The following is a 14,124-nucleotide window of genomic DNA, read 5'->3' on the forward strand; positions in this document are numbered from 1 at the left end:
ACATTCTAAAGGCATAAGACATTCTAAAGGCATTAGTCATTAGTCATTCTAAAGGCATTAGACATTCAAAAGTCTAAAGTCATTAGTCATTCTAAAGTCATTAGACATTCAAAAGTCATTAGACATTCTAAAGTCATTAGTCATTCTAAAGTCATTAGTCATTCTAAAGTCATTAGTCATTCTAAAGTCATTAGACATTCAAGTCATTAGGCATTCTAAAGTCATTAGTCATTCTAAAGTCATTAGTCATTCTAAAGTCATTAGACATTCAAAAGTCATTAGACGTTCAAAAGTCATTAGACATTCTAAAGTCATTAGACATTCTAAAGTCATTAGTCATTCTAAAGTCATTAGTCATTCTAAAGGCATTAGACATTCAAAAGGCTAAAGTCATTAGTCATTCTAAAGTCATTAGACATTCAAAAGTCATTAGACATTCTAAAGTCATTAGTCATTCTAAAGTCATTAGTCATTCTAAAGTCATTAGACATTCAAAAGTCATTCGACATTCTAAAGTCATTAGACATTCAAAAGTCATTAGACATTCTAAAGTCATTAGTCATTCTAAAATCATTAGACATTCTAAAGTCATTAGTCATTCAAAAGTCATTAGACATTCAAGTCATTAGACGTTCAAAAGTCATTAGACATTCTAAAGTCATTAGTCATTCTAAAGTCATTAGTCATTCTAAAGTCATTAGTCATTCTAAAGTCTAAAATCATTAGTCATTCTAAAGTCATTAGTCATTCTAAAGTCATTAGACATTCTAAAGGCATTAGACATTCTAAAGGCATTAGACATTCTAAAGTCTAAAGTCATTAGTCATTCTAAAGGCATTAGACATTCTAAAGTCTAACTAAAGTCATTAGTCATTCTAAAGTCATTAGTCATTCTAAAGTCATTAGTCATTCTAGAATCTAAAGTCATTCAAAAGTCATTAGTCATTCTAAAGGCATTAGACATTCTAAAGTATAAAGTCATTAGACATTCTAAAGGCATAAGACATTCTAAAGGCATTAGTCATTAGTCATTCTAAAGGCATTAGACATTCAAAAGTCTAAAGTCATTAGTCATTCTAAAGTCATTAGACATTCAAAAGTCATTAGACATTCTAAAGTCATTAGTCATTCTAAAGTCATTAGTCATTCTAAAGTCATTAGACATTCAAGTCATTAGGCATTCTAAAGTCATTAGTCATTCTAAAGTCATTAGTCATTCTAAAGTCATTAGACATTCAAAAGTCATTAGACGTTCAAAAGTCATTAGACATTCTAAAGTCATTAGTCATTCTAAAGTCATTAGTCATTCTAAAGTCATTAGTCATTCTAAAGGCATTAGACATTCAAAAGGCTAAAGTCATTAGTCATTCTAAAGTCATTAGACATTCAAAAGTCATTAGACATTCTAAAGTCATTAGTCATTCTAAAGTCATTAGTCATTCTAAAGTCATTAGACATTCAAAAGTCATTCGACATTCTAAAGTCATTAGACATTCAAAAGTCATTAGACATTCTAAAGTCATTAGTCATTCTAAAATCATTAGACATTCTAAAGTCATTAGTCATTCAAAAGTCATTAGACATTCAAGTCATTAGACGTTCAAAAGTCATTAGACATTCTAAAGTCATTAGTCATTCTAAAGTCATTAGTCATTCTAAAGTCATTAGTCATTCTAAAGGCATAAGACATTCAAAAGGCATTAGTCATTAGTCATTCTAAAGGCATTAGACATTCAAAAATCTAAAGTCATTAGTCATTCTAAAGTCATTAGACATTCAAAAGTCATTAGACATTCTAAAGTCATTAGTCATTCTAAAGTCATTAGACATTCTAAAGTCATTAGTCATTCTAAAGTCATTAGACATTCAAAAGTCATTAGACGTTCAAAAGTCATTAGACATTCTAAAGTCATTAGAAATTCTAAAGTCATTAGTCATTCTAAAGTCTAAAGTCATTAGTCATTCTAAAGTCATTAGTCATTCAAAAGTCATTAGCCATTCTAAAGTCATTAGCCATTCTAAAGTCATTAGTCATTCTAAAATCTAAAGTCATTAGTCATTCTAAAGTCATTAGACGTTCTAAAGTCATTAGTCATTCTAAAGTCAAAAGTCATTAGTCATTCTAAAGTCAAAAGTCATTAGTCATTCTAAAGTCTAAAGTTATTAGAAATTCTAAAGTCTAAAGTCATTAGACATTCTAAGGTCAAAAGTCATTAGACATTCTAAAGGCATAAGACATTCAAAAGTCTAAAGTCATTAGTCATTCTAAAGGCATTAGTCATTCTAAAGTCATTAGACATTCTAAAGTCATTAGATATTCTAAAGTAATTAGTCATTCTAAAGTCATTAGTCATTCTAAAGTCATTAGTCATTCTAAAGACATTAGTCATTCTAAAGTCATTAGTCATTCTAAAGTCATTAGTCATTCTAAAGTCATTAGACATTCTAAAGTCATTAGATATTCTAGTCATTAGTCATTCTAAAGGCATTAGTCATTCTAAAGTCATTAGTCATTCTAAAGTCATTAGTCATTCTAAAGGCATTAGGCATTCTAAAGGCATTAGTCATTCTAAAGTCTAAAGTCATTAGACATTCTAAAGTCTAAAGTCATTAGACATTCTAAAGTCTAAAGTTATTAGTCATTCTAAAGTCTAAAGTCATTAGACATTCTAAAGTCTAAAGTCATTAGTCATTCTAAAGTCATTAGTCATTCTAAAGTCATTAGACATTCTAAAGTCATTAGATATTCTAGTCATTAGTCATTCTAAAGTCATTAGTCATTCTAAAGGCATTAGACATTCTAAAGGCATTAGACATTCTAAAGGCATTAGACATTCTAAAGGCATTAGACATTCTAAAGTCATTAGACATTCTAAAGGCATTAGACATTCTAAAGTCATTAGTCATTCTAAAGTCATTAGTCATTCTAAAGGCATTAGACATTCTAAAGTCATTAGTCATTCTAAAGGCATTAGACATTCTAAAGGCATTAGACATTCTAAAGGCATTAGACATTCTAAAGGCATTAGACATTCTAAAGGCATTAGACATTCTAAAGTCATTAGACATTCTAAAGTCATTAGTCATTCTAAAGGCATTAGACATTCTAAAGGCATTAGACATTCTAAAGTCATTAGTCATTCTAAAGCCAGTAGAGACTTCTCCAATTTTACATTATGGTCCCTCCTCCTTCAGGTACCAACTCCCAGAAATCGAGTTCAGCCGTCCCCCCTGGGCCTCCAATCTATGTGGACCTGGCCTACGTGCCCAACCACTGCAGTGCCAAGAATGTGGACCAGGAGTTCTTCAAGCGGGTGCGTGCTGCGTACTACGTGGTGAGCGGCAACGACCCGGCCGGTGGAGAGCCTAGTCGTGGTGTCCTGGATGCCCTTTTGGAGGGCAAGGCCACATGGGGCTCCAATCTACAGGTGCTTGCTCTATTTCTTTCCCTTAGTCTCTCTCTGTCTGCATACATGCAGGCTCCGCTGTTAAGTAAATGTTTGACTTTTCTCCACATTGTTAGTACATTCTGTTGGACTTTTTTTTTCTTCCACATTTCGTTTTCTACGTTTTTCCTAAATTTGTTTTGACTTTTCTCCACATTTCCATTTAGCCTGTGTTTTCTCGCTGTGAAGACATTCTGCACCACTGCTAATCTCAGGATCCAGAGGGATATATTCAGAATCACTGATCTGAATCACTTGTAAAATGGACTTGGTAGTGTAAACAGATGCTTGACAATGCTTTAGACAATGTATGCCATTGTTTACAGCCACTGAGACGGACATCATTATTTGAGCATTTAGATTGTGAATGTTACAATGTACACAACCGTTCAAAATTTTGGGGTCACTTAGAAATGTCCTTGTTTTCCATGAAAACATACATGAAATTAATTACAAAATGAATAGGAAATATAGTCAAGATGTTGACAAGGTTATAAATAATGATTTTTATTTGAAATAATAATTGTGTCCTTCAAACTTTGCTGTTGTAAAGAATCCTCCATTTGAAAAAAGTACAGCCTTGCAGACCTTTGGCATTCTAGTTGTCAATTTGTTGAGGTAATCTGAAGAGATTTCACCCCATGCTTCCTGAAGCTCCTCCCACAAGTTGGATTGGCTTTATGGGCACTTCTTACGTAGCATACGGTCAAGCTGCTCCCACAACAGCTCAATAGGGTTGAGATCCGTTGACTGTGCTGACCACAGGGTATGGCATGGCGTTGCAAAATGGAGTGATAGACTTCCTTCTTCAAGATCCCTTTTACCCTGTACAAATCTCCCACTTGACCATCACCAAAGCACCCCCAGACCATCACATTGCCTCCACCATGCTTGACAGATGGTGTCAAGCACTCCTCCAGCATCTTTTCATTTTTTTCTGCGTCTCACGAATGTTCTTATTTGTGATCCGAACACCTCAAACTTAGATTTGTCTGTCAATCACACTTTTTTTGTTGTCCAGTGTCCTGTGTTTCTTTTGCCCATCTTAATCTTTTATTTTTATTGGCCAGTCTGAGATGTGGCTTTTTCTTTGCAACTCTGCCTAGAAGGCCAGCATCCCAGAGTTGCCTCTTCACTATTGACATTGAGACCGGTGCTTTGTGGGTACTATTTATTGAAGCTGCCAGTTGAGGACTTGTGAGGTGTCTGTTTCTCAAACTAGACACTAATGTACTTGTCCTTTTGCTCAGTTGTGCACCGGGGCCTCCCACTTCTCTTTCTATTCTGGTTAGAACCAATTTGTGCTGTTCTGTGAAGGGAGTAGTAGACAACGTTGTACGAGATCTTTAGTTTCTTGGCAATTTGTCACATGGAATAGCCTTCTTTCACAGAACAAGAATAGACTGATGAGTTTCAGAAGAAGGTCTTTGTTTCTGGCCATTTTGAGCCTGTAATCGAACCCACAAATGCTGACGCTCCAGATACTCAACTAGTCTCAAGAAGGCCCGTTTTATTGCTTCTTTAATCAGAACAACAGTTGTTAACATAATAGCAAAAGGGTTCTCTAATGATCAATTAGCCTTTTAAAATTATAAACTTGGATTAGCTAACACAACGTGCCATTGGAACACAGGAGTGATGGTTGCTCATAATGAGCCTCTGTACACCTATGTAGATATTCCATAATAAATCATCCGTTTCCAGCTACAATAGTCATTTACAACATTAACAATGTCTACACTGTATTTCTGATCAATTTGATGTTATTTTGATGGACACAAAAAAATAGAAATTATATATATATATATATACACTGCTCAAAAAAATGAAGGGAACACTAAAATAACACATCCTAGATCTGAATGAATGAAATATTCTTATTAAATAGTTTTTTTTTACATAGTTGAATGTGCTGACAACAAAATCACACAAAAATGATCAATGGAAATAAAAATGTATCAACCCATGGAGGTCTGGATTTGGAGTCACAAAACCACACTACAGGCTGATCCAACTTTGATGTAATGTCCTTAAAACAAGTCAAAATGAGGCTCAGTAGTGTGTGTGGCCTCCACGTGCCTGTATGACCTCCCTACAACGCCTGGGCATGCTCCTGGACCTCCCTACAACTCCTGGACAGTCTGTGGTGCAACGTGGCAATGGTGGATGGAGCGAGACATGATGTCCCAGATGTGCTCAATTGGATTCAGGTCTGGGGAACGGGCGGGCCAGTCCATAGCATCAATGCCTTCCTCTTGCAGGAACTGCTGACACACTCCAACCACATGAGGTCTAGCATTGTCTTGCATTAGGAGGAACCCAGGGCCAACTGCACCAGCATATGGTCTCACAAGGGGTCTGAGGATCTCATCTCGGTACCTAATGGCAGTCAGGCTACCTCTGGCGAGGACATGGAGGGCTGTGCGGCCCCCCAAAGAAATGCCACCCCACACCATGACTGACCCACCGCCAAACGGGTCATGCTGGAGGATGTTGCAGGTAGCAGAACGTTCTCCACGGCGTCTCCAGACTCTGTCACGTCTGTCACATGTGCTCAGTGTGAACCTGCTTTCATCTGTGAAGAGCACAGGGCGCCAGTGGCGAATTTGCCAATCTTGGTGTTCTCTGGCAAATGCCAAACGTCCTGCACGGTGTTGGGCTGTAAGCACAACCCCCACCTGTGGACGTCGGGCCCTCATACCACCCTCATGGAGTCTGTTTCTGACCGTTTGAGCAGACACATGCACATTGGTGGCCTGCTGGAGGTCATTTTGCAGGGCTCTGGCAGTGCTCCTCCTGCTCCTCCTTGCACAAAGGCGGAGGTAGCGGGCCTGCTGCTGGGTTGTTGCCCTCCTACGGCCTCCTCCACATCTCCTGATGTACTGGCCTGTCTCCTGGTAGCGCCTCCATGCTCTGGACACTACGCTGACAGACACAGCAAACCTTCTTGCCACAGCTCGCATTGATGTGCCATCCTGGATGAGCTACACTACCTTTTTTTAAATTTATTTTTATTTCACCTTTATTTAACCAATTAGGCAAGTTGAGAACAAGTTCTCATTTACAATTGCGACCATTTTCCACCATAATTTGCAAGTAAATGCATAAAAAATCCTACAATGTGATTTTCAGGATTTTTTTTCTAATTTTGTCTGTCATAGTTGAAGTGTACCTATGATGAAAATTACAGGCCTCTCTCATCTTTTTATGTGGGAGAACTTGCACAATTGGTGGCTGACTAAATACTTTTTTGCCCCACTGTGTGTATATATATATATATTTCAAAACAAGGATATTTCTAAGTGACCCCAAGCTTTTGAACAGTAGTGTAATTGTCAATGTTGTTCAATGTTCCACCCGGGAATATTGCAACAAAAACTGGTTGCAAATAACATCAGTATGACAAATTTTGTGACATCATAGTCCAGTTGTTTCCTGGGTGTACTGTAACATGACATTTTGTGACATCATAGTCCAGTTGTTTACTGGGTGTACTGTAACATGACATTTTGTGACATCATAGTCCAGTTGTTTACTGGGTGTACTGTAACATGACATTTTGTGACATCATAGTCCAGTTGTTTACTGGGTGTACTGTAACATGACATTTTGTGACATCATAGTCCAGTTGTTTCCTGGGTGTACTGTAACATGACATTTTGTGACATCATAGTCCAGTTGTTTACTGGGTGTACTGTAACATGACATTTTGAAAAACGTTAATTTAGCATCCGACAAAAAAACACGTCTTAATAATCAGACGCCAGACGTCTTAAAAATACATTTCCTGGTTCGTTATAAATGTTCTTATGACACATCATTTACCAGAAAAAAGACGTTTTATGACGTTATGCTGCCTGATTTTGCCGGCTCGGCTGATTGCTTGATCAATGTATTGGTGAATTTGACTTGATTACATGTCCTCCATCTCTAACCTAGGTGACTCTGATCCCTACTCATGACACGGAGGTGACACGGGACTGGTACCAGCAGACGCACGAGAAACAGCAGGACCTGAACATCATGGTCTTGGCCAGTAGCAGCACAGTGGTCATGCAGGATGAGTCCTTCCCTGCCTGCAAGATTGAGTTCTAAGTTCTGCACCCGTTGCTATTTTACCTTCCTCTTCCTCCTCCCCTCATCTGTGCTACTTTTTTTCCTCCCATATGTAAGACTCTATTGCATTTGCTGTCGTCTTCGGCATGTGCACTGGCTTCCAACTGGTCAATGTTACCTGATAACAGCCAGCTACGATATGTCAGGCAGAAACATAGCTAAAGTACAGGGTACATGGTAGCTGTACAAAGGTGTGATGTATATTTCTTTCAATTATGCTTTCCATTTAAACAACATACTTGCACGATAAAAACACCTCTTTATTAGATTCGGTCTTAAACAATATTGTTTTTTTCCCCTTCACATATAACCTCTCCAACGTGCACATATTGTGATCACGCACATCATCTGTGATGAGGATAATTCTCAAAAGTTAATTCAGCTTTCAAATCACTGTACTGCACCTCAAATCCACATCTAAATGGACAACACTTTCCAACTAAAAGTGCTATCTTTACAATGTATCGATTTGTCTCGCGTTGTTGGGGCATCTAGTGCCTAATGCTCCATTAAGATTGTCCACAGTTATGTCACATTCAACATGTGATGTTTCAACACTCTTACTTATTGTCTTAAACTCAACAGAGAAATACAAAATGAAAATAAAATGTATAAATTGCTTATCCAAAGGGCCAAAGTAAGTGCCAAAACAGTCTTGAGGTAAGACAGTGGCTGTGTCCCAAATCTGGCTTGCCTACTACTTCCCTAAACAGTATACTGCGTACTAATTGAACTACATACTACAATGTACTTAGTAAGAAAAATGTATGCAGCAAGCAACAAATATCAACATAATGAGAAGGCATCAAACGTGTTGTCGCACTTGTTCCCCCGTCATTTGTTAATTTTTTTTATAAAGCACATCTGATTATCAGCTGGTGTCGAACCAGCGCGGGTGTGAAAAAAAGAACCGATTCACTTCCTCAATAGTGTGTAGTAAATTCTACCAAACGAACAGCCTAAATAAGTATGACATCTAGGCATTTCATGAATACTCGATTATCGAAATTTCACATACTCAAACGGCCTACTATTTAGGATGCAAGTATGGATATTCGGACACGGGCAGTTGTTAACGCTCTGCAAAATAAGTCGAAAACTGTTACGAGATGAACAGTTACTTGATCTCGCTTGTACGCAGACTACGCACAATATTGTATAATGGTAGTAGCTCAGTAAGTATCCTAAATTGAGGCTTTGTTTTCAATATATAAGACAATATTCCTGTTAGGAGATATTACGTAAGATGCAGCTCTAGATGCTGTGCCATTTGACTTTCTCAGTACTCTTTAACTACGTCAACTGGTGTTACAGAGGACTATTACCACATCGCTTGTCGTGAAGCTTTAGGAGGGGCCTGAAAGTGCTACTTTCAGTTTAAATAACTAGCTACCTTTTTATGAATTATTTTTCCTCAGTAGCTGAAGCATGATTCTTGCATTTAGCTCAGACTCCTTCCTTGAGGAGGTAGAGTTTTTTTTTTTACCGTGTGTCTAGTCCTTGCAGTCTCCAAGTAGGGAGTAGCCTATAAACATGTTCCAATACCTTACCGTTTGGCTGTGTGTTTGCTAAAATGAACATTACACTGTAGGCACCGGGCAAAGAGATGGTTCTCTTGTATTTGCTATATTTGTGCTGGATATAATGGTTCTTTATCAATATATGAAGCAGTGGAGGCTGCTGAGGGGAGGGACGGCTCATAATAATGGTCGGAACAGAGCGAATGGAATGGCATCAAACACCTGGAAACAATGGAAACCATGGAAACAATGTGTTTGATGTATTCGATAACATTCCACTGATTCCGCTCCAGTCGTTACCACGAGCCAGTCGTCCTGTGATCTGAAGCCATTATCATGGTCTTTGTTGGTATGTTGATATGTTGATACATGGAGAGATTGTGTTATAACACATTAGAGAAGGATGTTTAAATGAATGCAGCTGACTGGTTGAGACAGAGGCAACCGAGATGAATGTATTACGTTTGATGTTTTCTCCCGTTTTCAGTTCAATTATACTGTCTGTATGAAACTATTTAATGAATTGATGGAAACTGCATCGATTTTCCATGGCGAATTTAGCCATTAGAGTCTACTCCGTCCCACTAAGACAGGATTGTGTGGAGGTTGTGTGAGTGTTCTTGTGGGGGGGGGGAACATGACTGCGGTGGTAGACAATCGCTCTCATGTGCCTTCTGGTTGGGGTATATCGGTCAAGTGAGAAGGGTTACTTTTATAGTAGGCATTGTGGAGAGGGGAACCTGGATCCAGGGATAACAGAAGGAACTGTGGAGAGGGGGACCTGGATCCAGGGATAACACAAGGAACTGTAGAGAGGGGAACCTGGATCCAGGGATAACACAAGGAACTGTGGAGAGGGGGACCTGGTTCCAGGGATAACACAAGGAACTGTAGAGAGGGGAACCTGGATCCAGGGATAATACAAGGAACTGTAGTGAGGGGAACCTGGATTCAGGGATAACACAAGGAACTGTAGAGAGGGGAACCTGGATTCAGGGATAACACAAGGAACTGTGGAGAGGGGAACCTGGATCCAGGGATAGCACAAGGAACTGTAGAGAGGGGAACCTGGATTCAGGGATAACACAAGGAACTGTGGAGAGGGGAACCTGGATCCAGGGATAACACAAGGAACTGTGGAGAGGGGAACCTGGATCCAGGGATAACACAAGGAACTGTAGAGAGGGGAACCTGGATCCAGGGATAACACAAGAAACTGTGGAGAGGGGAACCTGGATCCAGGGATAACACAAGGAACTGTGGAGAGGGGAACCTGGATCCAGGGATATCACAAGAAACTGTAGAGAGGGGAACCTGGATCCAGGGATAACACAAGGAACAGTGGAGAGGGGGACCTGGATCCAGGGATAACACAAGGAACTGTGGAGAGGGGAACCTGGATCCAGGGATAACACAAGGAACTGTAGAGAGGGGAACACATTATAATATCAAACAAATCCATAGTTGTTGTCCAGGAATAGTGCATCTAGTCCATGTGGATGGATGCTGTATCCTGTATACACACAGTTGGTAGGTGAAAAGGTCATTAGCCAGCACATTTAGCCAGCACATTTTAGATTCAGTTTCTTATCGGTTTATTGCTGGTTAGCATTTGTCCCCTATCTTAAAGTGCCGCCCAGAAAATGCATCAGACAATAACGTGGTCAAAGAGCAAGAATGCACTTTTCAAAGGGGAGAAGAGGAGCTAAGGAGTGGGGCTGTGGTTCTAGTGAGAGAATCACACATGTTATTTACGTTTTTATTCAGTGTTCTTTACCATAACGTGGACTATGGTAGCCTTTGATTTTAGAATAGGTGGCTAGAGCAAACGCTCCATACTGTATGTGAAGACGTTCCAACAATAACGCAAGGTAGATATTTATCTAATAACATTTTTAAAAAGTAAACTTTTCAACCCTAAGATCATATTTATGAAACGAACATGAATGTGATGTTGTCGATTGTAGTGGATAGAGATGTGGCACGTGTACCACAGGTCTTACGAGTAGAATGACGTTTTGTGTTGTAGTACGTGCTTGAGTGACACACACACACAGAGAGACGGGGACAACAGTGTGTGTCTTAAAAGTGAGCGTTTGCGGTGGGTAATCAGAGGTGGAGATACTTACTATGTCGCACTGCTCATCGGAACTCATTACAAAACGTGATTCAGATTTGCATTCAATTCCATAGAGATTATAGTCACTTTTTGATTGTTTTGCGTTTTATTGTACTTTTCTGGTAGTTATTTTGTAGTTTTATTAGTTAAATTAATTCATGAATAAATTATCAGTATTAGAATTTTTTTTATTTTATTGATTTGAATTGTTTTTCAATATTTCAGTTACATGTAGAACTAACAATTATGATTGTCTCTTTTGTTTACATTTCTTAGACTGTATTTTTGAAAAGACTGGCTAAAAATGTATTTTATAATAAGCGTCTGATTTTCAGCATTCCTTTTTGCTTTTAGTGATTCTTAAATGTAAGGTGTTTCTGTCTAGAGCTGCTGTGTTGTGTGTTTGGGGCTCCTGGCTTGAGGCCAGAGAGAGTGGACTGGGTGGGGCAGACAGAGGTTGCTGGAGAGTCTGTCTATGACTCATAGTCTGCAGACGGACAGACATCCTTTACATCGAACTGCAAGAGGAACATTCTCTCCCTCTATTGGATCCAGAACCTAACGGAGTCTCCTCTTAGGCTAAACCCATAAAGCCACAGTCTGTAGCCATCTTGCACTAGCCTGAGAAAAGTGCCATCTTTGTCTGTTTTTTGTTTCTGAACTTACTCAAATGTACGCTGCTATAATAGGCTGCAGGACAGCTTCCCCCAGGTCTGTTCCTAGCCCGGCCCACTCTCTGACTAGCAACGCGGCAGAGCCAGCCGGACTCGCGGCTCCGGCTGAATGGTTTCTTTCAGTATTATTGAGATACTCAATTTTGTTAGCTTTAGAGTCAGTATGCTTGTCATGTTGATTAATAGGAAGGTCAGAAAAGCTGCTACGCTGAGTGAGAGCATCTCTATCCCCCGGAGGATAGAGATGGAGGATGTTTATCAAATAGCTGTGTATGAGCAACTACATTTCCCGGTATAGAGGGACCACACTAAGCCTACGACAGGTTGTCAGTGAAAGTATAAATACATGGCTTTGGATATATTACAATGTTGTCACGAACTACTGTTTCTAAACTGATCATATCAATCTAAGTCTCTCTACCCCTTTTTGGCACTCTATGACAGGTACAGATCTAGTACAGGGAAGGTAAGGGGGAAATCTGAACCAGGCTCAAGATTGGCTGTTTAACATATACTGTCTATGACATGGGTTTTTTGAATGGGCTGATATGGTGTATTGTCCTTAAGTCTGACTTAAGTCTGAGTTTTGTTTTAAGTTGTGGCGGAGCATCTTGGTGGTTCGATTCCAAATACCCAGCCTTAGGATCAAGCACCCTGGGGCCTTGGCAGATGGCTGTGAAAAATATATACAAAATATGACTTTGCAGAATGCACTAAACCTGAAATAATACTATTGGTACAGTTGGTACTGTACTGTATGCTGCTGGACAAAAAACCCAGAAGAAAACAGAATTGTACGCAAATATCTAAGAGATATATCAGTGGAGGAAAGCCTAAGGAAGAGACAGACTACTGTAATTCAGATTTAATTTCTAGAACAATGATTGTAACTCAAAACAGATAGTACAGTTTATTCATATTGCAGTGGCTGTTGTTTCATTTGCGGTTCTGTCCCAAGAGGAGAAAACTGTCATTTATGACAACACAAAGACTCGGTGTCCCACACAAACAGAAACATACTTACAATAACACAGAAACTAACTGCAGCTGAAACTTTTCCTGAATATGACTTGAAAACACATTGGAGACAGAAGAAAACAACAAATGAGTCAAATGAAAGATGCATGTACATGTATGTACTGTACACAACTATGTATATACACCTTAAAACAAAATCTCAATAGATATGTTATGAAACATATGATGCTACTTGGTATTTTAGCAGATTTTAATCAAGTGTATGATCAAAACATCCCAAGCCTTGAACAAAGAAACATAGCCAATGCTAACTAGGTAGCTAACAGATGAAAAATAAACGTCTTTCAGTTTCATTTCCATTCTCCCAACTTTCTCATCATAAAAAGATTTGAACTCTTTTGAACATATATCATTGTCCCATCTTATCTCTCTGCATGTGAACTATTTGGTTATAATCCTGAATGTAATTGTTTATTAACATGAAAATGAAAACAGGAAATGCTCTTTTAAAATGGTATATTTGAATCAGCTGATTGTTTAACTGGTTCTGGGATGGCATATATTATTACCGTGCTGTGCTTGACTGTTTTACCCTAAGATGTTGTTATAATAAAACATGTTGTAGTTCTTCGGTCTTTGTCGCTGTATTAATCTTAGTTCTGTTACTATCTTCAGTGCAATTGTAGAAAATTGTCTCTCTCTCTCTCTCTCTCGCTCTTTAAATCTAAAATGCAAAACTACAACTAGGCCTACCGCAGATTAATTGTAAAAGGGAAACAGCCTGGTGATCACCAATAAAAATGCATTTATTGAAATCAGACCACGAGCCTCTTGTTGTTTTGGGATCTTTCTCTTTCATGTGAGTTAGTTTTGTGTTGTGACTCCTATGTAAACGAAGGGGGAGGGGCATATGCACACTAAAAGGAACACATTGTGAAAGATTTATTAGCCCAAAAATGTAGCCAAATGGAGAAATTAATGAAATAACTATGAAAACATTGTACTCTGAGGCTGTCCTAATGTGGACACCATACATTATATGGACATCAAACAATGAATGAATTCCTTCACAAATCCATTCAGGTTGGAATGTTTGAGGAAGGGATAGTATAGAGAGAATTGATAGGGTATTATAAAGTATTGATAGGGTAGTATATGATAGTGTAGGATATTATAGATTAGGATAGTATAGAGAGTATTGATAGGGTATTATAGAGTATTGGTAGGATAGTATAGGATATTATAGATTAGGATAGTATTGTAATGGGTCC

The 14,124-nt window shown here is 38.6% G+C and overlaps 1 protein-coding gene across 2 annotated transcripts in view; it reads left to right on the plus strand.

The window, feature by feature from the left end:
- The window catches only part of LOC109898293 (microtubule-associated protein 1B), a 96,716-nt gene extending 83,043 nt beyond the window's left edge, over positions 1-13,673 (plus strand). Inside the window, exons 6-7 of one of the 2 annotated variants that reach the window (XM_031833021.1) lie at positions 3,196-3,428; positions 7,386-13,673. In XM_031833021.1, the coding sequence (XP_031688881.1) occupies positions 3,196-3,428; positions 7,386-7,541 (389 nt within the window). In that variant the 3' untranslated portion in view covers positions 7,542-13,673. The remainder of the gene's footprint in view (positions 1-3,195; positions 3,429-7,385) is intronic. The other variant, XM_031833022.1, reaches the window with a different exon arrangement.
- The last annotated feature ends 451 nt before the right edge of the window (positions 13,674-14,124 follow it).

The sequence above is a fragment of the Oncorhynchus kisutch genome, linkage group LG10, assembly GCF_002021735.2.
Source record: "Oncorhynchus kisutch isolate 150728-3 linkage group LG10, Okis_V2, whole genome shotgun sequence".
Classification (NCBI taxonomy): Eukaryota; Metazoa; Chordata; class Actinopteri; order Salmoniformes; family Salmonidae; genus Oncorhynchus; species Oncorhynchus kisutch.